The 27,053-nt window shown below is 44.0% G+C and overlaps 1 protein-coding gene across 4 annotated transcripts in view; it reads left to right on the top strand.

Annotated features, from left to right (window-relative positions):
- Nucleotides 1-27,053, top strand: part of PDZD2 (PDZ domain containing 2) — a 139,013-nt gene that overhangs the window by 79,272 nt on the left and 32,688 nt on the right. For 3 of the 4 annotated variants that reach the window (XM_032206416.1, XM_032206415.1, XM_032206418.1), the window contains exons 3-12: nucleotides 2,967-3,109; nucleotides 3,774-3,906; nucleotides 5,866-6,033; nucleotides 18,422-18,533; nucleotides 20,491-20,639; nucleotides 21,158-21,277; nucleotides 23,766-23,880; nucleotides 25,596-25,669; nucleotides 25,822-26,047; nucleotides 26,872-26,989. In XM_032206416.1, coding sequence (XP_032062307.1) covers nucleotides 2,967-3,109; nucleotides 3,774-3,906; nucleotides 5,866-6,033; nucleotides 18,422-18,533; nucleotides 20,491-20,639; nucleotides 21,158-21,277; nucleotides 23,766-23,880; nucleotides 25,596-25,669; nucleotides 25,822-26,047; nucleotides 26,872-26,989 — 1,358 coding nt within the window. The remainder of the gene's footprint in view (nucleotides 1-2,966; nucleotides 3,110-3,773; nucleotides 3,907-5,865; nucleotides 6,034-18,421; nucleotides 18,534-20,490; nucleotides 20,640-21,157; nucleotides 21,278-23,765; nucleotides 23,881-25,595; nucleotides 25,670-25,821; nucleotides 26,048-26,871; nucleotides 26,990-27,053) is intronic. The other variant, XM_032206417.1, reaches the window with a different exon arrangement.

Raw genomic sequence — 27,053 nt, 5'->3', positions numbered from 1 at the left:
GGGCAGGCTCCGAGGACAGTGACATCAGGCCCATGAATGCCAAATCTAACTGTGCTTTGAGTTTCCCTTGGGCATTGCAAGTGTCTGGAGCTGAGTGAATACACCAGAATCCTAGCTTTCATTTAAAGATTAAGTGAGCATGTAGTCTTCTTGTTTGGAAGAAAAGCTTGAAAATATGATCCCTTGAAAAAAAAAATCAAAATTGAAGACATAAAATGCATCATTCTACTTTTTTATTTTCTTTTATTTAAAGCACTTATGGTTTGTGCTGTTGAACCTGCAAAGCTCCAAGAAAGCTGTTTTTCAAGTCAAGTTTAAATGCATTTAAAAATCCTTGGACATGGCCTCGAGTGGTAATAACACTTCTCTGTTATGGAATCACAGAAGATGCTCGTTGAAAACATCAGTGTTTCCCAGATGGCTGCAAAGCATCCCATGCCGAAGAGCACCTGTACAGGGGAGGGAAAGGGGGCTCTGCTGAACACCTCCTTTCTCCACGAAGCCTCAACCAAAGGCTGGGACATCTGCCTTTTAATACTTGGCTGTTAAAAGCTCAGTGTGATGTAGCTGAAAGGTATGTGGGCATTGGTGGGGGGCTTTTATAGCAGCCCCGCCATGGTTAAATATGTAGTTACAGATGTTTCACAAGGGGCACTGATTTCTAGTTACCACTGAATTGTTTATCACAGTGAAAAGCCCACAGCTGACCAGAAGCAACCCAAGATTTGGTTTTCTTAAACAGAAAACTGCAGCAATGTCACTTTAAAGCTAATAATGGAAATATGTATTTCAGTATGTGTGGGGTTGTCTTCAGTGTGTGCTCTGCCATGCTCCAAGGTCCACACTCAGACTGAATGCAGGTGCTTTTGATTTCAATGGGATTTTGAAGGGAATAATACAGTGCTTGTGTTAAGAGTGGTGGAGTCTCACCATTTGCTGCTGTGAAGTGCTTTGCTATGTAAATGAGTATTTGCAGACAGGACAGTGAAGAATAAATTTCAGATTTATTTTTTTTTTAAATGTGTGATAGTGAGAAGTGACAAGGAATGCAGGCGGGGTGCTGCATGGCATGAGCCTTTGCATAACTGGCATTCCAAAATGCCTTTGCAAATTGAAAACAATGTTATAACTGCGTTGTTAAACTTTATCAGAGGGTATGCTTCTGAACAGGATTTAACAACTGGACACTTAGAGTAGTATCTTGTTGGGAGAATAGATGCCATCATAACAGCTGGGGCTTGTTTCAGGGAGGAAGAGATATGACATTTGTGTTATGCTATTTTCATTATGGGTGCAAGGCACTTTATAGCAATAAAATCTCTCTGGAGCATTGTCGTGCTGTAGCTTAGCTGTTTTTTTCAGTAGGTAAATGCAATTGACTCTTGCCCCTGCATTTAACATGGTGTCTCATGTATCACTCTTAATTTATCTCAAGGTATTCGCTGTCCTGACATGCCCTGTTACTCAACAGGAGACCAGGCTTTTATCAGTGTGTTCAGCATCCCAGTTAAACCTGTTGAGATATTGCTCATGTGCATGACTGTCAGGTTAACAAATTACCCACAGGTGTATATATATTTCCAGGATCAAACTTTTGGCTTACCTCTGAAGACACTGGGTTGGTTTTTCCTGTTCCTTGTACCTGTGGTCCAGGTACCGTGTAACATTCATCTCTTATTTTTCACTTTGTTCTTAGATACTGGTGTAGATACCATTTTTCCTGGGTCTGAGAAACAAATGTTGCATTTCATTATAAAGTTTCAGCACTGGGCCCCGCTGGTCAGGTTAAAAAAAGCACATTTTCTTCACTTAATACAGGCTCTGATAAAGAGCATTGGCCTGAAATCTGCAAGTTGTTGCCACGATCCTTAGGTTCGCTGATATATTTAGCAGTTCCACTTCTCAGAAACAAGCAGCAATTTCTACATGCTCTTCACAGTTTGGCATGAAATTTTAATCGTTTTCACTACTTGGGCGTTTGTGCGCTGCAGGAACGTTGCTTGTGTGCAGCACAGACCCAGGCAGAAATAGATGACCCGGTGCTGAGTGACTTCAGCAAGCAGCCTCAAATCGCCTCTGAATTGTGCATTTTGGTGCCTTGCAGGCTTCCTAGGGTTTCCTGTAATTCTGTTATCCTGATTTCTTTCTCCTCTCCCTGAGAGAGTCCTGACAATTGCTTGTGTATCTTGCTATTTTGTTTCTCTTTCCTTTCTTGTTCTGCTGATACCTGCCACTTCGGTGTTTCCTTGTGCCCAGTCCTTCAAGTAGGACACATTGGAACTAGGTTCTTGTTTTGCATTTTGTATTGCTCCAGAGATTGTAAAATATTTTTTTGGATTTATAATTATTTTGAAAAAATAAAGCTGTCCTAAACATTACTTATTACCTTGCTTATATTGAAAAGTTATTCTCTGTGGTGGGTAAGTTATTATTTACAGTCTGGACAACAGCTGTCAAATAAGAAATACTTGATCAGCAGCAGATAAAATGAGGCTGGCATTTTCTTCTCTGTGTCTCAAACACTGCAAGTCCCTCTGGAGAGGGAAACACTGCTGTGTAATGCAAGTCTGGTTCCTGCTTCAGTGGCAGCCGTGCTGCCTTGTGATCAAGGTGCCCCTTGCACAGCCTCTTGCTGCTCTGCCACCCATTTGCCCAGCTGCTGCAAGTCCTTGAGTTTTGGCGAAGGGGTTCAAGGCTGCTGGTTGCTGCAGGAAAGATCGGGACGTAGACAGCTGTATCTCTGCGTAGCTCAGAAAAACTGCAAACGGCCTTGCAAGGAAACCTCTCCATACTGCACCTGCTCTGTGCTGCCTCCTCCTTTCTGCCTCCTTCACTTGGACAACAGATACCAAAGCAAAGTGTGGTGATGGGCAGCACAGCTGTAAAATCGCTTCCTCCTGTACCCTCCCAGCCCTCTCTCACTGTCCAAATCCAAATTCAAGGACTCTCTGCCCATTTTCTCTCAGCGAGAAGGTTGCCGCATATGGAAGATGCACATCCTGAAGGGGACCGATGGGCTGGGGATCCAGATAACAGGAGGCAGAGGGTCGAAGCGGTCCCCCCACAGCATCATCGTCACCCACGTGGAGGAAGGCGGCTCGGCACACAGGTGAGGCGGTGGTGGTGCCCTTGGTGTGTGTGCCCTAGAGCATCTGTGGCCATCGCTGTTAGCCAGAGTCAGGAGCCGGGAGCAGGGGGTTTGCTCTCCCATAGTGGAGACCTGCATCACTCTATAAGGGTGAGGATATGGAATTTTTAGCTTAAAAGCTTATTTTTGTGGTTGGTTGCTGGGGCCCCTCCCGGCATTTTTAGTCCAAGGTAAAGACAGATTCTCTTGCTGATAGAGAATAACCCAAGGAGCCTGATGGCTTGTGGTCTTTTTTCCTAGGTCCCTTTTTGGACCAGGTCCCTTTTTGGATGATGGGTCTTCCCCATGGGATCAGTGGCGGGTGAGGGTGTGCTCTGCACCACAGAGTGCTCACCCCCAGCCCTGCCCTCCATGATGTGGGGAGATGGGGCTCACTGCTACTACTCCTCTGTGGAGAAGGGTCTAAGGGGCTCAGCCAGATAAACAGAGTGAAATGGCTCTGGTTATAACAGTGATGTCCTGGGGGCCTTTCCTGAACCCTCTTTCTGGGCAAATAGCACTGCACTGATCAATGCTACTTTAGCGTCAGCTGGGTCACATTTTATTCATGCCTCCGCATGCCACCAAGGCTTGATGCTGTGGCAGGACCACACTACAGCTCCCCATTCCTGCTGTGTTTCCACAGGGACGGCAGGCTGACGGTGGGTGACGAGCTCCTGATGATCAATGGGCAGTCGCTGGTGGGGCTGTCCCACCAGGACGCTGTGGCTCTCCTTCGCTCAGCTGCTGGCCTGGTCCAGCTGGTGGTTGCTAGCAAGGTACGGTCAGCACATGCTAAGTCCTCTCCATGGTGTCCCCCGAGTCCCTATCCTCAAGGGTTTGTGCACAGAAAGGGCGTATTTTTTTTTGAAATGCAGGCACATGCACGCTATTGCTCCCCTAAGTTTAATGCACAGCTACTGGGAATACTATCAGTAGCTGCCATAAATATGAGGCAAATCAGCAGGGGATAGACCAGCTTAGTGATTTGCTTGTATTGCCACTGTCATTCAGTGTGCAAATGAGGCTGTATTTAGTCATGCAGACGTTACTGAAGTTTTGGCCAAAAAAAAACATTTTCTTAAAATATACGTAGCCTGCTAAATAAAGCAGGCTGTTCTCAGCCTTGTCAGATGCCTGCCCGTGGAGCCTCTTATCTCTTGTCGTATCTGTGTGCCAGAGGTCTCCTGACGATGATCTCTTGGCTTGAATTCCTTATTTTGTCCTTGTTAATATCTTGGAGTGAAGCTCTTGCAGATAAAGTAGCATGAAATTTCAGGGGAATAAGAGTGGAACTCATTTATCAGCAGGGCTCTCAGTTTTGCTTTCAACACAGGAGAGATCAAGGGGACCTTACACAATATTTTCACTTGGTTTAAGAAAGTCCTGTCCACTCCAGTTGCTTGCTCCCCCATACCACAGCCTGCTGCTCCCCTGCTTGGGTTGAGACAGGCTCCCAAAAGTGCTTGGGGTCTCAGAAGGATCTGCCTGCAGGTGTGGGGCCAGCAGGGCCTCTGAGGTAGTGGCAGGGACCGCTCTTGAGCATGTATTTCCAGGTGGGAACATGCTATGTCAGCAGGCCACTGTGTATGGATTATTATTTTTTTTATTACAGATTTTTTTTTAAGCTTCCTCTTCACATTGTCCCAGCCAACCTGATGAGGGTTGGCATGAGCTTAATGTCTGGATGCAATTAGGGCTTCCTGGGAAGCTTCTTCTGCTTATGTTCCTGAAGAAGAGGCTCTGTCCTTCCATGTTCAAAGTGAGGAGCCTGTAGCTTCTCTGATGTTTCAGTTAGACAGTGAATTTAATTCAAGACCTTCTCCACACTCCCAGTGTGGTAGTAGCCCCACCAGTGTTGATTCTGGAAAGAACACAATTTGAACTGAAATAGGTACATTTTGTATTTCATTTAGACAATTGGACTCTCTGCCAAAACGCAAGGCGGCAGCCTGCATAAAATTCTCCTTAAAATTATTTGCTTGCTTATGGAATGGCTGCATCAAAATAATCACTGTGAACAAGCTTACAGCGTAAAACTTTGTGTAAAAAGGTGTAAATAGGTGAAGTGTTCCCCAGAAGATCCCTTTGGGTGTTATTTGTTGGTACAGGAAAGCAGCCCTGCAATTTGGCCTGCTGAGCACTCCAAACACAGGATTTGCTTTGAAAGCAATAAAATGAGGGTCTGTCTCACCACTGCTTTCAGCTGACACTTGTTTACCTCCCAGAAAATCTGCCAAAGCATGGGAACAGCTCCTGAAGTGTTGGGGCTGGGTTCATAGAGGTTTGGTGGATTGGTCTTCATTGTGTTCTCCTAAGAAGTGTAGTCGATTCATTTTCCTTAAGCATATAGGTAGGTATACTTGTGAAGGAAGCATCCACAGGGAAGTGCAGAATGTGATTTTGGATGTAATGAAATGAGTAATGAGTCTGCAAACTCTGGATCTGCTTGCCATTATGTTTAACAAACTGGGGAGGAGCAGGCTTGCTGTGGTAGCATTTATTTTAAATTCTCCTGTATAAAATCTAAATGTTTTAGTCTCTGTTTACTATATCTGTTCCTTAAAACTGGGACTGCTTTTTATAACTGGACCATTAAAGCTCAAGCACACAGAGATATGTACGGAGGGGAGGATTATCAGGGAGCTCTCATGGGGCAGGTGAAATGGGGCAGCACCACCGTGACTCCAGTGGGTTTCTGCATGTGGTATAACATGGTTTTGTTGTCTCTCGGGTAGGAATCTGCCGAAGGGGATTTTCTGAAGTACCCATCTACCAGTTTGCCAGATTTGCTTAGCACTTGCTCAGTCCAAGACTCTGTCTCTTGCACTGACAATAAAGAAAAAGAAGAGCCAGAAGAAGATGATGTGAAGGGGGTGAATGTGTCTCCTGAATCACTGGTCGCTGTAAGTGTGGCTTTGATGATGTTCTTAACCTCTCCCTTGATGCCCGCTTGCATCTGTCATGTTCTCCTCCAGCCCGATACGGACAGGACGGGGCGATCAAATGAAGCCCTCTTTCTTGTGAAAAGTGGTTGATGAGCTGAAACGGGGATGTCATCTTCTGCAGCATCTGCCCTCTCTGTTCCTGCACTGTAGCAGAGCAGTGGCATGGGGGGTAGGAACTCTCATGTCCTCCGAGCTATGTGGTGATCACAGTCTTTGTTTTTCTCCCTGCTGTCGGATTGTTTTCCACCCGCTTCCATTGCTTTTGTTGGAACTGATGGGAAAGTCTCTCGCAGTGCTTACGTGGTAACACGCTCTCCTCTCTCCTCCTTTTGTAACTAAACTTCTTTAACAGCTTATCATCCAGTTCTTCAAGGTTTTATTTGCTCTGTTGGAGCAAATGGGCACCTTCTGGGGGAGTGATATGAATTTTTGGCTGCAAACTCTATCTGAAGGTCTGCTGAATAAATGCTGTTGGTTGATAATCTTGCCTGCATTCCCTTTGGGGCTGCATTAAGGAGAGATTAAGTGGATTATTGTTATTTATTTGTAATGTAGCGGCTCTCTGAAGCTTCATCAGTGTTCTGGGCCTCTGTTGTATTGTACAAATGCAGAATAAAATTATGTTCACAACTCTAAAGAGCTTACAGGGTGGTTTTCAAGCATGAGAAAGCAGGTGGATTCAATTGAAGCCTTTCTTTCTCTACTTTTTTCTTTTGATTCTTCCCCTCCCCACCCCACCCCTCTTTTTTTTGTGGCAATTATAATAAATCTCTTAAACCTTTGGATGGCTCAAATGTGATCTCTGGTTTGGTGATTTGATTGTGCATTTTTTTACACTCCTACAGCCTCACACTATAATCTACCTGATGTTGGTGTTCACTTCATGCCTGCATGTTATTTCTGACCTGCTTTAAGTCTATGCTTATAACAATCCCCACTCTCAAGCAACTCTTTAATGTAACAAGTTTTGTTTCCTTGTTAGTGATTTCTATGTGGTTTTCTGTTCCATGTGCCAAGGTGCCATTTTGAGGGGAGGAAGGGAAAAGCAAATAAATCAGGAATGCTTGGTGCTGCTGACATGGTAGCGTTTGAGTGCAAACTTGAGTGGGCATCTGAGCATTCTTCTGGCTTTAGAAATACTTTTTATTCTGCTATGTGTCATGTTTCGAGTTCTGGTAATTTTTTGTAAGTTTGTGGCTCAGCAAAACTTGAATATAAAAATAAATTTTGTCAAAAGTTAATTATACATGGCTTCAGGATGCAGTTCCCTGGCATTCCAGTGAATCTTTCAGCACATGCTAACAGTGATTTGCCACTTCATATGCTCCTGAGTTTTCAGCAAAGCTCTGCGTGTTTTTCAGTGAGGGCATTTTTAAATGTTATTGGATATTTCCTTTCCAGATTAACATAACATTCAGGGAAACTTGAGGTAACTGAGATACACAACACCGTGAAGGAGATTGTGAAGGGGATGGTTATTTATTTGTAAAGTAGGAAGGCAAGCCTGCCCAGAGCCCTTCAGCATGTACTTGAGTTTGTAGCCTGCCCTGAAGTCTGAAGCCACTGCAGTGGCAACAGCCTGACTTTGAGCTAGTTTGGTCTGCTTGCCTGCCTGTCGCCTTTATTGGCCATAGCTCTGTGCTTTTGTAATTCATTGCTAAGGGCTGGAGGGAAAATCACAGAATTCTGAGTACAATAAGCATGTTAGAAGAATGGCAGGAAAGATTTTTTCCTTTTTTTTTTTTTTTTTTTTTTTTTTAAATTAAAGGGAGTGTAATTCAGAGGGATGTAGTCATGCTAAGTTATTGGTGGCTCTGAGGACTTCTCCTCTTCTTTCAGTTCAGCTGCACCTGAAATCTCTCCTCTTCTAATCCTGAGTGTGGAAGTCTTTGCATTCCCCATGTAATTGCTGTGTCAGCATCGGGAGCGCAGACAGGGCTCTGCAGCTCGGGGTGGGCAGTCCAAGCAGCGCAGACCCCTGGGCTCTACCTGCAGCCTGATCCATCCGCATCAGCTCAGGGCAGCCTGCTGGGACAGCTGGTCTGGGCTGTGCAAATCCTGTGTGCCACCGGGCAGGACAGGGGAAGGTAAATGTATTGAAAAGATAAACTTCACACGTGGCTATTCTTTGTCTGGAGAGACGGGGAGAATTTTTCACAGCAAGACTTTGAAGCCGGTTTGAAGGTCAGCGTGGGCATGAGGCATCATATGATTTAAAGAGAAAAACCACAAAACATATCTATATGATTATACATACTGTGTGTGTGTATATATGTATGTGTGTATATATATAACTGCAAAACTGCTCTGGAAATTACTGTTCTTTGCTGCTCCAGCTCCCTTGATGGTAATCACATGTCTTCTCTTGCTCTCGTATACTCCCTGTATTTGTATCGTAGATAAGAGATGAGACTGTTGCTGGTGATTAAAGCAGGAACTAAGCTGGACCATTTTTTTTTTTAATCAGTATAAATGTACTTGTTTTAGACATCCGGGGCTGGGGCGCTGGTACTGAAGGTCTGGACCATGTCACTAAGACGGAGTTCTCAGTTTAAGCATCAGGGCTTTTAGATTTGAAACCAATTTTCAGCCCAGCTCTGGACGGGAGCTGACTTTATCATGACCAGTTTCTCACCTCTGATGAGAGGTTAAATAATTTTCTTTTTACTGTGCAGGGTTTTGCAGAGACTTACAGGGATGCTGTCAGGTGCTGGGTGGTCAGGTTAAAAAAAAAAAAAAAAAAAAAAAAAGTAATTCAGAAGGATTTATTGTCCATTGATGTTTCACTGTTGCTTTTTGAAGTCCAGGAGCCTGACTCCACTTCTGCAGAGTGAAGAGTGTGACTCCAGCGTGGAGTGTGACTCCACTTTGCCCTTGTTGCTGCTGTGTGAAAGGCTGAGAAGACAAGCCAAACTTCCAAACTGCCTGCGTGCAACCAGTTGTGGACATGCAAAGCTCAGGGGGAAGTTCCCTCTCATTTGTTTAGGGTTTAGTTACTGTGGGAGTTTTTGGTACAGTAACAGGTCTGTGTGTTTCTGACCAACACAATGTATGTCTAATTGTAGAGTCTAAGTGGAGAAGATACTACGAAACATTCAGGATGAACTGTTTGGGGAGTTCTTAGCGTTGCCTAAAGCGTTCTTTCAGTAGCTTTGCTGTAAGAATAATTCATTGCTGTATATTCAGAACAATAACTTACACTCCTGATGGGCTTGCTGTTAGTGTGTCAGCACCCAACCATCTAAGATGACCTAGGCACAACACTTTGGCACAGATGGATAAATATTACCTCTGCGATGTGTGAGTATTACCACGGGGAGCCCTGCAGAGCCCACCTGAGGAGGGAGGGAGACCATGGTGCAGCTCCCACATGCCTGGTGAGGTTTCTAATGTTGTGTTTGAATTCAAAGGGATGTTGCTGGCCAGAAAAAATAATCACTTGGATTTACACATTCAAACCTTCATCCTTGTAAATATTCAGAACTCAACTGGACTAGGCACAGAGCGTCTTGATGTAAGTGATCTTTGCTTTGAGAAGGCAACAGAACCAGGGCCCCCAGAGGTCCCTTCCAACCCAATTTATTCTGTGATTCCATGAAAATTAAGTGGGGAAAATGTCTCTTCTATAGGTGGTGGATGTTCAATATTCTCCCTGTGAGTAAATTCTCTAAGGCCTTAAGTTCTGCTCCAGTTCAGCCAGGGAAATATAATCTGAGCTATTCAGCTTCCCCAGGACACAGCAGAAAAGTTTTGTGACACTTGAAAACCATAATCTAGGAGAAATAGCACTTTTAAGGCTTACTCAAAAGTGTGTTTGTTGTGTTTCATTAATAAAAAATTCATAATACAATTTAATTTGAGCTCTGTTTTAACAGAATTTGGTTATGTAAAGCCCTGTTTAACATGAAACATCCCTTAAAGTTTTAACTTTAATAAAACTTGTGCCGCAGGCAGAAAAGGGATTACATTAATATCCTTAAAGTACATTTCTTTCAGAGCTAGTTTGGCCAAAATGTTTCTTAACTTCAGATACAAAATACTGGGCCACAGAATCATGTTGTGTTAAATTGTCCTGAGTCACTTCGGGGATTTTAAACTCTCACCCTAAATCCATATTTTACCTCGTGCAATTGACACTGCTATTTTAAAATGTCATTATTTATGTCCAAGTGAAATAGGATGATAGGGTAATATTTACCTCTGACAATTTTTTTTAATTCTAATTCATTTTTCCTAGCATTTCTGTTGCTTGAAATTGAATCTATTTGTCACTGTATTGCTGCATGGCAGAGCAACCTGGGAAATGAGCTCTGAACAGAAAGCAGATCTGCCAAGAATTTGCAAAGTGTCTGATGAATCTGGGGCGTTTCAGGTCCCTTGACAGAGGCACATACCATTCTCCACTGCTTCAAAAGCTTTTAGCCTTTGTTTCTGGTGGTGCTGTGTTGTTCAATATGGGATGATCTGACTATTTTCCTTTTGAAGCGTTCTACTTCAGCGAACAGCTCCATATTAATGGGCTGGATGAGAAATTCCAAAAAGTTATTAAACACAAGACGAGGGCGTCCGCCTCGGGAGGTTTGGATCTTCAGTTGCTGCAGGCAGGGAGGGAAGGCTGGGGACTGCTCCTCTGGGCTTTTCATAATCTGGGGCTCTTCCCTGGGCAACTGCTGCCTGTGGTGCTGGGGTTCTTCATGCCAGCTGAGGGCACATTGCATGCATAGATGGCCATGACCCACCAAGATTTTGGTGCTCCCACAAGTGACAGAAACAGGATGTCTCCGGTTAATGGTCTCTCACAGAAGCTGGGTTTCCTTACCCCTTGACAAAGCCCACTTATGTTTTTTTGTTGTTGTTGTTGCAAGGCATGCAGCAACAACCTGCTCTGTGAATATGCAGAAATGCATTTGTTTACCACCACCCCCCTCCCTGTTTTTATGTATTATCTGAGCCATAGGACTGGTTAGTTATTTTCTGTTGTGAGCCTTTCTGCCTTACCAGGGAATCCGTATGTAATTACCTCTAGCCATGCAAGCATAATAAGGAAGAGGATAACAATGCCATAAGTTTAAAAACACTCTTGAGGTCAAAAGTTCTTCTGGAAACACTGGGAGAGAATTTCAGAGAAAGCATTAACATTGAAAAGGAACAGGAAGCATAACTCAACAATTAAATGTGTGCAGAGCGTGGGGAGGGACCCTCATTACTAAGAGGACTCGAGCGTTCATTCCCATTAGGGCACCGCAGTCTCGAAAGAGGCTGCTGAGACATGACTCACCCCTCGAACAGGGCTGCATGGCTGGAGAAGCGAGAAACAGCTCTCGCCATCAGAAACCCCCTTTTGCACTGAAATGTTTTGACTGGGGTGGGTGAAGATGAAGAAGAGCCTGGTGTGAGGCTCTGTTGTGGCCAGCCTTGTCCTGGGGAAGGGCTCAGTAACTCCTTGTGGTGAGGGCTGGAAAAATTTGCAGTGCCTGCCTTGTGCCAAAAATGTGGCACGTTTTGAAGAGGAATGAGTGGGAGTGGGGTACAGCCTTGTCCAGCATGTCCAGGGGTCTGCGCCCATGCGGTGCCCTTCAGAACAGCTGAACAGATGCTCTGGGTCCTGCGGTGGCTCCAGAGAGATGGTAAAATGCAAGCTTTTAGAGTAAATGTAGACGGAAATTTGGGCAGGAGAAAATGACAAAACGTTTTGAGACCAACTCTTTGTTTGCCTAATGTGGTTGTTCCTCTTGTGTGTAAGCAGTTGTTTTGCTTCCAGAAGCCATATCACATTAAAATAAGCAAATGCAATTCATCTTATTGCCACAGGGACGTGCAGCAGCTATGATGGGCTGATGGTGGTGGCACAGGCAAGGGCTTTGTGAAGATGTGGGCATGAGTCGTGTGAACACAGGGAGGAAGAAGAGTGGTAGAAGGCCCACGGGGGCAGTGTCATTGAATTACTGTTCCATACAGGTTCTGAAATTCATCCACAATGGAGATGTTAATGTGAGTACGTTCTTCAGGGACTTCCTTGGTTCCAGCCCTCCTGGGCTTCTTTTTTAGCCTTCGTGTTAAAGGCAAGCACAGAGAAAGCTGTATTACCGAGAGGCCAGTACTCTGAAGGGTCCCCTGTAGACTTGATACAGGCTGTTTCATACAAAATATGAAATACCTACTGATGCTTGGGCTGGTGGAAGATAACCTTCTTGACTTGACCATAAATATCAGTGTAGACAATACCCAGAGTTGTAGTTTTTGCTCCTTCATGTGACATGTTTGAAAGCCAAGTCAGCAGCATAATAGAAACTCAAGTTTATCTACCGTACAGGTTCTACTTGCTCTTTGTTTTTGTGAATGAGGGTTTTTCCCATAAAGCAACAGATACAGTGCAGCCTGCCTCTCCTTTGGCTGTTTGGATAACTGCCCAGTTTTGAAGGAGATGAACTGCCTTTAACAAGCTAAAAATAACCCCTCATGGCACTGGGACAAGAGAGATGCTGTCACAGCCACGCAGTTCACATACATTAACAGAAAGACGATAAAGGCTCTAGGATTTGAGAGTTAGTGTGAATGTCGTGTCATTGCATCAGCAGTCTGTTTATCTGAAAATTATTGAGCACGTACATGGTCCAGTCTTGGCTGGGTTCTGTTAAAATGTATTCTAGATGTGCTGTGCCTGAATAAATGCAGCCTGTGTAACATACGAGGCTTCAGATCCTTGATTCAGGTATGAAAGATGCCTAATGCTTATGTATTCCGTATCCTCTCATGTACTTAGGATGATATAAACTGTGGTTTTAGAGCTGAAATCCAAAGCTCTCCACCAGCTGTGTCATGGGAATGCTCTATGCAGCTGCGGGTTGACTTTGGTATTAGGGAGGTCTTGCTTCATTCTCAGGAGAGTTATTTATTTTGAGGATTGTTTATTGCTTGCTTTGTCCCTCACTGTGAGTAAAAAGGTTGTCATTAAAAAAAAAAAAAAAAGCAGCCGCTTGTTGTTTGCCATGATGTATAGTCTCTGGATTTGTGCTAAGCCACGAGCTGAGCATTTATTAAAGAAAATAACAGAGGAGCGGGAGTGGTGTTCACACAGCTTGAGTTCCATGTTTGTCTCCTCTATTTACCAGGACCAATCTTCTGGGACCTCTGTGCAGCAATTGGAGACATCTCGTGGGCAAGGAATATACTGCATGCAAATATGTCATCCTTTTTGATGTTGGGGGGGAAAAAAGGGATAAAGCATTAAAAAGAAAACAGCAGTGATCCATTTGTGCACCATCTCAGAAATGTATGAATTTGATTTCCTTCAGCTTAGAAGATGTTTATAGTGAAAATCATAATATATTGCAGCAGAACAAAAAGGATTAGGAACGATTTAGCTGGGAGCATCTTACTATTTTTAAGGCATGTGTTCCCTGTGATATCTATTTCTTGGGGAACTTAGCTGCATTAGCCATTTCCTGAATTTCTTTCTATCTAAAAGGATGTTTTGTCTCTTCAGAACTTAAGTGCTAATTTTAACAGCTATTTGGAAGCCTGAAAATGGAGTCTCCTTTACTTAACAGAATCCCTGGCCATAAATACAACACTGCACCAGGGAGTCTTTGGAGCCAGTGTGGTTGGCATCCATTTATATTGAGAACCCGTAGCCTGCCAGCATCCTCTGGGCCATGATCAGCATGTTGGTCTCCTGGTATCAAACTTGTTGAAGTAGGTTTTGGGGTGTCTCAAACAAAATAAATTGAGCACTCTGGGAGATGAAAGCAGCTCAGCTCTCCCATAGTGTGCACCTTCTATTTGCTGAGGGCGTGTGGGCAGGTATTGCTGCTGGCTCTGTGTCGGCGAGTGCCAGCTTGTGTTTCACGTGCAGGCTTGTGTGTGACATCTTCATAGACTTGGTAAAGAGCGATAAAAATAACCATTGGAGTTTTGTACTTACTGAAGCTGACAGTAATGCCCTTTCTAGCAACTCCTGCATTACAGCAAAGGCTTTGGCTGGCTTTTGAATGCAGGGATTTGTGAGAGTGATAGACCAGGCATTCTTAGAGACCACTTTAAAGGCTTTTGTTCTGTTTATTTAGCATTTCCACCTATTCAGAAAATAGGGCAGCTCCAGTTCTTGAATCTTTATCAGACTTCCTGATCTCCTTGCAGCACATGAAGCGGGAGGTTTCCAACTCTTGCTTTATAATTAGGTAATGGAGTCCTCGGTTCCCATCCCCTTGCCCCAGGCAGGAGGAAGCCCCGGCTGTGCCTGCTGTACCCACACAGGTCCTTCCCAGAAGCGCTGCTGGGGATGGCAGCTGCTGCTTTGCTGCACTAGTGGAGCAAAACGTAGCCTGAGGACGGGGCTGTGGGGTCTCGCTGGTGGAGCCTGCCTCGACAAATACGCAGGGTGAGAAAGCAGGGCACCATATTTTCCTGAGATGCAAAGCTGTAAATAGCGGTGATATGGAGGTGATGTTCCTCTTCTTGTCCACCATCCCTGGATGTGTTGGATCTCTGTGTTTATGAAAGAATGGACCACTCTAGCTTGCTCCAGAAGCAATTAAATCTGTGTTTAGTTTGTCCTGGTGAGCCTCTTTTCTGAGGCAAGCATGCTGCTTCCTCTGCCATTGGGCACCTGCCAAGTTGCTGAGTTTTGGGAGGCTGCCCTGGGTGCTGCAGCCCTCAACACGGTTTGTCCCGGTCCTTCCAGCAGATGGGAAGCTTTGTGCATGCCATGGAATCAGAGCAGTAAGCAACGGGAAACTCGGTGCTGACCGAGATGAGAAAATCTGTGTCCTCTGCATTGTTCGCGGTGCTAATTCCAGTAAATTATAGTGCTGCACTTTGTAATTTATCTGAGAGATGGATTCAATTAAATTGAAAAAGAGCTAATTTAAAAGTGAAGATATTTTTCTTTCCATGTAAGGTGAAGGGGCCTGTGGAGCTCTCTGCCCACCAGACGACACATTTAAGGCTTAAAGCATGCTGTGCCCCACAAAGTGGTGAATAATTGCACAAATAACTGGAACAACTAGAATTATAACACATCTTCAAAGAAAATCTCACAAACTTTTAGAAAGGTTAAAGCCCTTGGGGCATCTGCTAGTCTCAAGGGACTTTCTGCAGGGGCCAGGTGAAGGTTTGCAGTGGGCATTCTGCAGCTTTCTGTGCGGGTGGCGGTTGCTTTTGGATGGAGGCAGTCCCAACTCCACTGCTTTCATCCTGCTGGCTGCACTGGGGACAGGAGTGTTGGGGTGTTTTGTGATGAAATAAGTTTGGGGTTGTGCTGCTGAAGAAAAAGCTGTTTTGGCTGCGTCAGGACCAGATGGGGAGTTATGCCCTGCGGAGCTGCTGCGTGCAGTGGCACAGCCGCTCCTCTAACACGGCGCTGTTTTAAAGCAGTGGGCTAGAGTCGGTCTGACCATTTGCCAGTGAAGGTATGGCTGAATTTGGCATGCTGCATATGGCCAGGGTCTAATCCTTGCCGTTTCGCCTGCTAACAGTCGCATTGAACTCGTCTATCTTCAGCTCTGCCCTGGGGGTTGGATTGACTCGCCGGTGGGGAAGCTCGCAGCAGAGGAGCTCGGCAGCAGCAAAGCAGTTTGCTTATTAAATTGTATCATCCCGTGTGTCCTGCCTTGTTTTTGTAAATCAGTGATGATTGCCAAGCTGTTTGCGGTTAAACAATGCAGACTCTTATAATCCTGCTCCTCATCTTGCCTAATTAAGGGCCTGGTCGTGCTGGAGTTTTGCCCGAGCAAGGACTCTGGGGGTAGTTGTTCATCCTGGTTTAGTGCCAAGACTGTGTGTTCGTGATAGCACTGTTTCCTTTGAAATCAATTGAGATGTCACCATCGCTTGATCCCAGAGTTACTTAATGAACTGGCAGAATGGGCTCTATTTTTAGATCTCCCTCAAATCTGTTCAAACAACCACGTGTGTTAAAGCTCCCCTTGTCCTCAGAGCCGAGATGGCAGTCGGGCAGGATTTATGGGTTTAGCTTAATAAGAGGCATGCAGAACTGAAATAGTAAGCTCCATTTCCTTGAAAGCAAGGAAAATTAAAATGGCATGGTCACAATCCTGGCGGCTGCTTTGAGACAGAAAAGCAGTATGTTCACGTGTGGCCAGGGGAATAAGGTGGAGCTGGGGTTTTCTTGTCAGAGTTACAACAGAGCCAAAGATTACAGGCACACAACTGCTGAGAGTTCTCGCAAGCTTTGTGGAATGGATTTCTGAATGTTTTCTGAGCAGGGTAAAACTCTTGGTGGTTTATTAGACAACTTCAACAACTTAGAGTATCTGCCTCATTGCGAATGCTAGAACGTCTTCTCCTAAATGTTTACGATCCATGTCAGAGAAGTATTTCTGCTAAAATAAGAAATAAACAGAGGCATAGGTAATTTAGATGTTTCAGACATATTGTAGTCTGAAGCCAAGTTGGATAAAACTCAATTTCAGAAAGCCACGGAGAATGTCTTGAGGCTTTCCCTGGCATTGGTGTCCACATGTGCGTGTCTGCCCGCAGACCCTACATGCAGCATGGGTGTTTGCAGGCACGAAGCCTCCGGGACTGCATGGGGTTGGGGTGTTTGAGGTGGCAGCAACTGTCTGCTGTCCTTCCTCTCACCACACTAGATGGAAATGTGTGGAGTTGCAGAATGCAAAGAGCTAAAACAAAAGCAAAAAGCCCCAAACTAAGTAAAACCCTCTGTGGTAGGAAAGCAGAATGTAGCAATGGGTCACTGCTGAGACCTGGCTCAGGACAGAAATGGGCTGCAGCAGTGATGAATTCAGAGACAAATTGTCGTGATGAATTCAGAGCAAATGCTTTCTTCCTTTTCTACACAGGAGGCATTCTCATTTTAAAGGGTATTTTCACTACTGTGGTAAATTGCAGCATAACTTCATGTGATTCACGAAGTCCTGGCTCACTTCTAAATGGTCCTGCTGTATTTTGGGTATGTTCTTAAGGGAATCGTATGGAGAGGTTCTGATACCTCAGCTGTGGTCTAGGCACTGATGGTTTGGGTCTGTTGGATTTTATTTACTTACTTATTTTTACATGTTTTCTGGAATGAATTCCTCACCAGGATGGCCAAATTATAAGCACCAGTTATGTGAATGCAGTTATTTTCTTCAGATAAATCCTGTTATGTGGAGCTCATGAGTTGCAAAGCATTTGATACCAGAAGAAGACTATGAGGCTGTTGTTGCAATGCCTTGAAGAATCCAAAAGAACTGGCCGGGATGCACAAGCTAAGTGTAGCTGTTAATGTTGAAGGGGGAGGAATAAAAAGCCCAAGTCCAATAGCAGTTTCCACTTCAGCTTTATCTGCCAATTGTATCTTTTCCTGAAGTTGTTACCCTTTGAATGGTAATCACAAGGCCTAGACTCTGCAAAAGACAAGCTTTGTGGGTTTTTTGGTTTTGAGAGAAGAGGGATGGAGCCATGGGAGGGAGGGTCTGAGGAAAATCATGCCATTATTAAGCTTCAATAGTGGAAGTAGAAACTATTTCAACCGTATGAGTGTTTGGTGATTTGAGGGGATTTTTTTTTTTTTTAAACTGACGCAGTAGTTAATATAGCACATTGAGAATATAAAGTGACCGGTAAGTGGTTGTATTGGAAAACTTTCCATCCTTGCCATGAGCTGTCTAAAATTGCGCAGTGGGTAATGGGGTGAAAATGTGGAGGAATTGGTGTGTGCACAGGGTGTGTGCCAAGGATTGCTGTGCAGCAGCACCACTGGGAAAAACTTGATTACTGCAGCTCGATAAAGGAAGCCACTAGTGGAGAAAGGAGCCACTGGGGGCTGCATGATATGGGGACTGAGTAAATTTTAGCTGAACAATCCAAGGCTGCTGCGTGCTTGGCTGTGCAATCCTCATAACCTGTTAAATCAGCTTTTTATCCGTTACGTGTTGGCATTCAGCTGTGGTCACTAGCAATAAAACAACACTTTTTTAAACTGGCTGTCTCTGTAAGCATTTGGTGTCTCTGGAAGCTTGCTGAGCTGAATAAATTGCAATAAAAGCTACAATAAAATGTAAAAGTGCGTGGTGGAAGCACCCGAATGAGCTGGTGTGTGTGTGCTGGAGGTGCAGTGGAGGTATTGATGTGGTGCCCTGCAGTGGGTGCCTGGTCACACCAAGCTCTAGGCATATCCATCTGTAAAAATATCACATCATGTCCAAAGGCATTACTGAAAATCATTCATAGAAACATGTGCTGGCTTAATACAATGACATCTTTGTGAAAAATTAAGATGATGTGCAGTGGAATTTTCTGTACCTTAGTAACAATGAGAGGAATTCCGTCAGCTTTACTGGTTCACAACTATATCGGATTTTTTTAATTTTTAATTTTTTAGGTGATGGAAACTGAGAAGTCTCAAGACCCAGCTTCTGTGGAAGTGTCCAAAGGAAACAACCAGAGTCCGACTCTGGGAAGTGGCATACTGAAATACAGAAGTCGATCCCAAGGTAAATCTGGATTGATAAAAGATAGCAGTAGTAAAGTTTTTCTGATGAGTATTTCTTTTAGCTCTCTAAAAGTGAGGTAGGTTTTCTTTTCTTTGGACATTGCATAGGTTTAATGGCTTAATTTGGAAGGAAAATTCCAGCTGTAAGACATTTGCATTCAGCCTCCTGAGCTGAATTGACAGAAAGATGAAGCAAAATTTTGGAAACTTCTTTTTGTGTATTTTTCTTTGTTCTCTCTCTCTCTGTTTTTTTTTTTTTTCTTTTTTTTTTTTTTTATTAATCATTTGTGTTCCCTATTTCAGTATGCTTTAACTTAATGGGCTGTAATAAGAGAGGTCTTTCAACCTGCCATCACTAACATACCTGTTATAGCAAATACTCTCACCCTTGTCTACTGTGCTGTGCCCAAGTCTTAGCAGTAACCTGTGACCAGAGCTCAACAAAATTCTCATCCCTAATGCACTCTGAGAGTCCCTCCCTCAAATGTTCACCTCCATTTCCATTTACTCAGGTATTTTTAGCATCTTCCACGCAGCTGCCCTGCCTGCAGTCCCTGTGGCTGTGTGCTGGTAGTTCACTGGACCCAGCCAGGAGCATCCTCTTTCCTGGTTCCCATCCTGGGATGCAGTGTGAGAAGGGAAGCTGTGTTCAGAGATAGGGAAAAAAAACATGGAAATACAACTTCTAAAAGAGAGGGGGAGGTTATGGGAAAGGGTTAGTTTTTGGTACCTGGAGGACTGGGAGTGCAAGAAGTACCAAGATGCTGGGACATGCCAAGGTAGCCTTCCTGGATGTGTGCAGCAACAGCATCTTGCAAAACTATGGAAAGGGAGCTTTAAAACCAGCGGTGATTTCACACCCCAAAGCAGGGAGTGGGTTTAAATGGCACTCTGAGAGGCGGGTGCAAATCCTGCCTATGTATACAGTGGCAAAATTCGTTTTTTGCTGGGTGAAAACAAGCAGCTGTCCCTGGCTCTGTGCTTGCTCCCTCCCTAGTGCTGGTGCTTGCACAGCATCCTAGCCAGGAGGAGGTGACAGAGAACAGATTTGGGGCTTATCTGGGCAAATGTGCAATGGATCTCCCTCAGCACATGGCTTGTGAGTCCTGCATCCAATGTAAGGACAGGGTAGTGAAGCAGAGCTTACCCTTTCTGTGGCAGCTCCAGCTTGCATTGGTTAAAAGTAATCTCAAAACTTAGGCAAAATCCAGCATGTGTGAATTTTGCCTGTCTTGGGATTCATCTGTAAAATAGGGGTTAATTGTGCTTTCCTGCATGGTGGGGGAATTCCAGGGATAAAAGTGCAGGAAATGCTGGGACCAGATCCTGTGGGGACCTCAGAGAAAATGAGAATTGGAGGAGCCCTGGTGCAGGGAGCAGGGCACTCTGCTGCTGACTGCAGGGTATCCTGCAGGACAAGTCATTGTGTTTCTAATGTGAACTCTGCACTCTTCTCCTCTTGAAGATAACTAGGATCTCAGACAGAAGGAAAGGAAACAGCATTTATTTGGCACATTATTCCTTTCTTCCTTTCCAGAAAAATTTCCCTCAAAGTGACATGACACCTCCAGAAATGAATACGGCCACAGTGTCAGGTCTTTTAATTTTAAATAAATGAAGCTTGAGAGCTTACTGCACTGGCAATGCTATTGGGTGAAAACAGCTGAATTTCTTTTCTGTCCCTGAGCTACTGGCTCAATTTTCTGCTTTTCCTTACTACCATGAGTGACAGTGCTGAGGAGTTCAGCATCACTGAAATATCATGCAAAAGCTGTGACAGCAGAAAAGTTTTCAGTTGTAGATGATCAAACCTAGCTTGTAAGCACTCTGTTGGGTACAGTGAAGCAATGTTTTAAGGCATTGTTAGTCTGGGGTTTGCAGGAGGTGATTATTATGTGCTGCCAAGAGGATGAAGCAGCTCTGAGATGTCTGAGATGCCTTTCTGTGGTTTTCCCTAGGTGCCGGATCCCGCTTAGAGTCCGTGGGGGAAGACGATGAGCTGATGGTGGAAAATGGTGAATCGAGCTATGAGATAGCAGTGAAATACTCCCGGGGCGGCAGAAAGCACTCTCTGCCACAGCAGCTGGAGTCAGCAGGATCTAGGCAGGTGGGTGCAAACCTGGGTATGAGCACTGCATATCCCTCGGACAGCACCATGCCAAACTGGGATGCGTTGGCCACCTATGGAGAATGTCTTTCCTCTGAGGATGGTGAAGAGGGGTACTTCATGCTGTGTTCAAGCCCTAAAGCTGATACTATGAGCACTAGAGATCTGAGCACTTAAAAACCCTTCTCTTTATTTTAATGACTTGATGTTATAGGCATTTTTTAGTTTGTTTTTAGCAGATAAGTACTTCAGTATATCATGAAGCTCTCCTCAATCTTTTTAAGTTGTGACTGGTATATTACAAAATGATGCTACTCTGTGAAATGTGGGAAAATTACGGCAAGGTTCAATCTGACTGTAACGAGCAAGGATTTCATCCCTTGAGTGCTCATCTGAATATATCTGTTAAGATCCACCCCACTGTCTCCTCCCCGACACAATTTTCCCAGTATGTCATCCCAGTGCCTGTGCCAAGCAATCAGAGCAACTGACTTCCCTTGTTTGCTGCTGTTTACTAGGACTACCACATCGTGAAGAAATCCACTCGTTCCTTCAGTGCCGCCCAGGTGGAATCTCCATGGAGACTGACCCAGCCGTCCATCATCTCTAACATCGTCCTGATGAAAGGGCAAGGCAAGGTGAGCATTTCTACATGTCTGATTTCTCACGTGTAGCAAGAGATGGCATTTCAAAGGCATCTCCAACCCCCAGGACTTCCAGCATCTGGGTGAGACTGGTTTTTGCTCTCAAAGGTAGCACAAGAACAATAAACAAATCCCATTTTCAAATGTAAATGCCATAGTTACACCTGCGAAATGTAGGGCAAACAATGTTCCTGTCACACACTTGACATGGGGTGGCTTTCATTCTGATTTGGTGCGTCTGGTCATTACTGAGATATCAAATATTAATAATGGATCTATAAATATGTATGTGTATGCAAAGTTGGGGCAGCTACAGAAGAGTACCTGTTTGCATGCATATTTATGGACAAACGTATTTTATTTCTGTGGAGCCTGGATACATTTAAAAAATCACTGTAAATTAAGCGTTAAACCCAAAGATAGGTTCCTGGTTGATTGTTTATCTGAGAGCACTTCATTCTCTGGGTCACAGAGTCCTCTTTTCACTCCCCAGTAATGTGTTAGCACATTTCCTAGATACCAGCTGAATGCTAAAGGAATAAAAAGGTATTAAACTCAGTGTGTATTGTTTTCCCAAACCTAGCCCATACTAGTATTGGAGCTCTCACTTAAATATGCTAAAAATATGCATGTTTTTTTTTCTGAAATACTGTTTATATTCATCAGATGGATGTGTTTTGGACTAAAAAGCCTTGTTTTGACTTTCAAGCTCAAGTACAAAACAAATTCCGTGTTGTGCTTCAAGTTTAACAAGGAATTGGAAACAGTGACTTCTCTGGCTAGACTGACTTACAGTTGTTGTAAGTCTCCCTGTTTCAGGAGCTTCAGATCTTTAAAGAGATTTTCCCAAGCATGTATTTGTGTTTTTTTTTTGCCTCTTTCTTTTTTGACCCCGTTTTTTTTTTTTTGTTTGTTTTTTTTTTATAAAGAAGAATTAGCTTATCTCTCTCTGTGTGATAAGCCACCCTCACCTGCCTTTCTGCAGCTAACTCCAAGGTGTTACAAAGCGGTCAGGAACAAGCAAACTGTAGTCATTGTGAACCACCTCAAATAGTTACTGTTTCAGGTGGTTTGCACCCACCTTTAGAGCAATTGTTTGTGTTAGAATAAGCAGCGCATATGATTTGTATAGTAGCATTTGCTTTTTATCTTTGTGTGGATGTGGTGCTTAAGAAGTATTTCCATAGAGTCATTGTGTTGGTGGCGTGGAGCCAAGTGCATGACCTTGATTTTTCATTTGTAGGTAGATCTGTATGGGTTTTTCTTCTGCTGGGGAGTTAAAGCACTTCAGGTTGGTGGACACCCCTGCACCTTGCAGATGTATTGCTCCCAATCAACCCCATGCAGACATGGGGAGGGCTGCTGCATCCATGCAGGGAGTGCTGGGTGCCTTGTGCTTCCTGCAGGTTGCTTTGCAGTTGGCAGTTGCACAGTAAACCTTCACTTTAATTATTTTTTGTTTCAAGGTGGAGATACGATGCTTCCTTTTGGGAAATCAGTAGCATCTTATCAGATTACTAGAAGCTCGTAACAATAGTAGTGTACTTTATATTCATGGAGTAAAATGATAGAGCTGTGTGCTGTATGGGGTTGCAAGCACGATGTTAGTGCCTGCTCCAACAGCATCCCTCAGCTGGACAGCACTGCCCGTGGCACTGCCCTGGCTTCAGATCACTGAACAACAAGGTTCACACTTACCCTGTCCACCTGGTAGGTGACGTTTCTCTTTAGTGTGTAACCACTACAGCGGTGACAAGAGCAGAAATATGGGGGGATGGATCAAGGAAGTGCTTTGGCTGGGAAATAGCTCAGCAGAAGGGGGAGAGGTTTTTCTGCTGTGCTCATCCATTCTCCAATGAGCTTCACAAGCCAGTCCTGCAGCCAGCCAGGGCAGCACGGGGGCAAGAGCTAACAGATGGAGCCCTGGGGAATGTATTGATCTAGATTTATTTAAATACACTGTGGTACATGTCTCCAGAATAATTAAAAATGTACATGTGCGTGACAGCCCCCCCATGCCAGCCCCCTTTGAGCTACATTCCTGACATTACAGCACTGACCTCATGTCATGCTCTTAAGCTTTTTTTTCCTGAAGAAAAGCAGGATCTGTGACAGTGAAGAAAACTTCAGTTAATCTTGGATATAGATCTCAGGGGTGGGAATCTACTGTCTGTCAATTTAAGAGCAATGTGTTACAGTTTTTAAAGTTGGAACAGGATAACGTAAAGCTTTTGATCCAGTGCTTAAAAAAGATCTTGAAATAGCATTATTTTTTTTTTCTTTTTTGCTACTTTCTTGGGCTGAGAAGCATAGAATGAATGTAAATCAGGAGATGCCAGCAGAGAGTAAAACTGCAATGTGATTCATCAGAATCTGTTAGGTCTTCATCTCTCCTTTGTCTGTACATTACTGGCAGCCTTTCTCAGACAGGTGATGATAGAGTAAAGTGCCAGCTGTGCAACTTCTCCTTCATTTTCTTCAGGGTCTTGGATTCAGCATTGTGGGAGGTCAGGATTCTGCCCGTGGACGCATGGGGATTTTTGTGAAGACTATATTCCCAAATGGAGCAGCGGCTGCTGATGGAAGGCTTAAAGAAGGTACAGCAGAGACAACCCGACTGTATATAAAGGACCAGAATGGGATACTCTTTCAGTCCAGCAGAAAAATTTAAGTATAGCTTTATTTAGGCACCTGGCCATCAGCAAGAGGCCATGGAGGTTGTAACACACCCTGTTTGTCCATCCTGGGGAAGATCTATCACAAGAGTTAACTTGATTATATTGTGTTTTGAGGAGGGAAAGCTATAGAATGAAGTTGCTTTTTCCTTCAGTGAACCTTATTTGCCCAAGCCTTAACCTCTAATTCCTCAGATACAAAGGGTCATCGATAGCAATGAAGTGTATGTATCCAGCCAACATTTGGCTTAAAAGTGCTGGTCCGAGAAGGGGTGGTGTGCCTGGGAATCTTTTTTGGGCCCCGGTGTTTTATGAGACTCTTGGTATGATTTTGATGTGAATCAACAAGTAAGAGTCATCACCAGAAAAAGAAAAGAGGAAAGACAAGATTGGCAGTAGGATCATGCAGCTCATTAGAGAAGCAGATATCTCCTGGTTTTGTTACTACTTTTCCAGTCTCAATCTATGAGCTGGATGTGTAGCCTGTTCTGGGCATGTTTGGACCCTAATCTGAGTCCTGCTGTGCCAGACAGACACTTAGGCAGTTAAAAGTACAAAGTGACCACAAGTTTAGAGTGTTGGTCTATAATCCTCTGTTAAGGGATGGGTAATTTCTCTTCCACAGAAAGCTGTTCCTGTGTTACTTCTATCCTTCTCATATCATCACTTCCATCTTTACATCTCATCACACTTGTATTTGAGGCTGCTTTTGGTGCCAGCTCTCCAGCTCACTGCCAGAGGGAAGCTTGTGCCCCTGCAGAATGGGTTGTGCACTCACCATGGGAAGCCAATAAGTAGCAGCTGTCCAATAAACCCAGTGATCCTTCTCAGAATATTCTGAGCTCACAAACTACTTTTAAATTTATTTTTATTTTATATTTTACTGGGGCTAAAAAAAAAAAAAAGAGAGAGAGAAGGGGTAGACATGGCTGATGACATCACCTCATCTAATTTTGCACAGATGGAAGTAAAATTGCAGAAAGTGGATCTGGTTCCTGCTCACTTTGCCCTCCTTTTACTGAAATGAAAGAGGTTCAACACAGCTGGGTATAAGTAGTAAGATCCAAAACTGGAAGCTTGTAATAAGCAGGTAGAAATATCATGGGAAATGTTCATTGGGGTGAGAAGGGCATTTGCTATTGCAGTGTGTAAGCTACTTGCTTCTCCCTCCACAGGTGCTTGGTAAGAGGAACACATTTGCTTTCTGCACATGTATGCAAGGCTATTTTTTTCTGAACAGGCTGTGGAGTAACGTGCTGTAGTCTTTCACTTAGGTTCTCATTTCTTTTATTGATGCTCACAAAAGAAGGGGAATTTTATAGTCTTGTTGGACTTAATGTTACGAGCATCTATTTTCAGACTTCAGTAAAAATCTATGACGATTTCAGTTTGTTAGTATGAGAATGCCAAGTTAAAGGTTTCTACTGAAGAGCAGTCTTTACAAATTTATCATTATTAAATTCTAAAGGCATTAAGACAAATGAAAATAAACTGAGAGTACTAGAAAGCTTTTTACTGAGCAGCTAATTGTAATCCACATAGTAGCAGGTTGCCTTATGTATAAGCAGGTTTTTTTTACATTTCTATAGTCTATGTATTGCTGACATATTTTTTTTTTTTTTGTATCTTATTACCAGGGGATGAAATCCTAGAAGTTAATGGAGAATCTCTACAAGGGCTGACCCATCAAGAGGCCATTCAGAGGTTTAAGGTAGCATGCATGTAGTGTGTGAGAGGTTCATGCTTCTCTTCATTCAATGACCTTTAGCAACTTCTTTTGCTTGCCACAATTAATATATATAGGTTTACTGGCAGATGTTGGCTTTTCATGTCACCTTACTGGCTTCTCTGGTGTCTGTCTAGCAACTCAAGAAAGGTGTGGTGACCCTGACCGTGCGCACACGCCTGCGCAGCCCAAGCCTCACACCCTGTGCGACTCCCACCTTGCTGAGCCGCTCCAGCTCCCCCAGCTCCAGTGCCAGTGGTGGCACACCGGTCCCTGGCCCCGATGAGACAGATGGTTCTTCCTCTAGCCGCAAAGGCCCCGGCCCAAAGGACAGGATTGTCATGGATGTGACACTCAATAAAGGTGAGGATCTGTTGGAATGAACTGGGAGAATGAATCAAGTGGCTGGGAGATACCAGGCAAAATGTGAATTAGCCTCAGCAGCCCAAATGACTGTGCCCTTGTTGTGAAGAGCAGCCCTGAATAAGGCAAATCCCTGCAGAGTGCTCAGAATTGCTCAGATGAGCTGCTTGAACTTCTGCATGAGGATTGGTCTCATTATCAATAATTGCACTGGTCTTGTTATCAATAATTGCACAAGGGACACTTAGTGCATATACTCTTTGTGGTGGGACAAGCATGCCTGCTTTAAAGACTTGGAGATGTTTTTAAAGGTTGGATTAAAAATTTGGAGAGTCACTGAATCAGAGATAACTTCTCACCTTTCTTCATGAGTCTTTGCTGAGAGATGGATGCCATGCAGGTATTTAATAAAAGAGAGCAGTGCCATTAGCGGTGTTTTCTGTGCTGCCATTTTTTTTTTAATAATTCTAAGTGAGAACTTTGTTGGATTGCTTCTCCCAGTCCTTTGTGCCTCAGACCAGATCAGACCTTGTGCAACATTTCCAGTCCGAGGTGGTTCCCAAAGCACACTGAAAATTTGCCAGGAGCAGAGTTAGTCCTTTCAAAAGTGGATCTCAGAAAGCAGGCAAGATCAGATATTTTCAGTCCTGATTTCCACTCTTGGTCTCGGCTTCCTGGCTGGCTGTACCTAAGGCCAACCCTGAAACAATACATGAGTCTTGGTCTCCAGATGGGATGTGGGAACACAAACACTTGTGTGTCCTGCGTGAGTACAATGTGTGGGGAATAACAACACTTCTCTTTGTACTTCTTGTTTCTCACAGAGCCAGGGGTTGGACTTGGCATTGGTGCCTGTTGTCTCACTCTGGAAAACAGTTCTCCGGGGATATACATTCACAGCCTGGCCCCAGGATCAGTCGCTAAAATGGATGGCAGATTAAGGTTAGTTAAAGCAAAAATGTGTTGGAGTGGTTTTACATTGATTGAGAATTCCTTTTTACCTGTT

The sequence above is a fragment of the Aythya fuligula genome, chromosome Z (genome assembly GCF_009819795.1).
Source record: "Aythya fuligula isolate bAytFul2 chromosome Z, bAytFul2.pri, whole genome shotgun sequence".
Taxonomy (NCBI): Eukaryota; Metazoa; Chordata; class Aves; order Anseriformes; family Anatidae; genus Aythya; species Aythya fuligula.
Note: the sequence above shows the minus strand (reverse complement) of the source record. Positions and strands in the feature narration are given on the sequence as shown.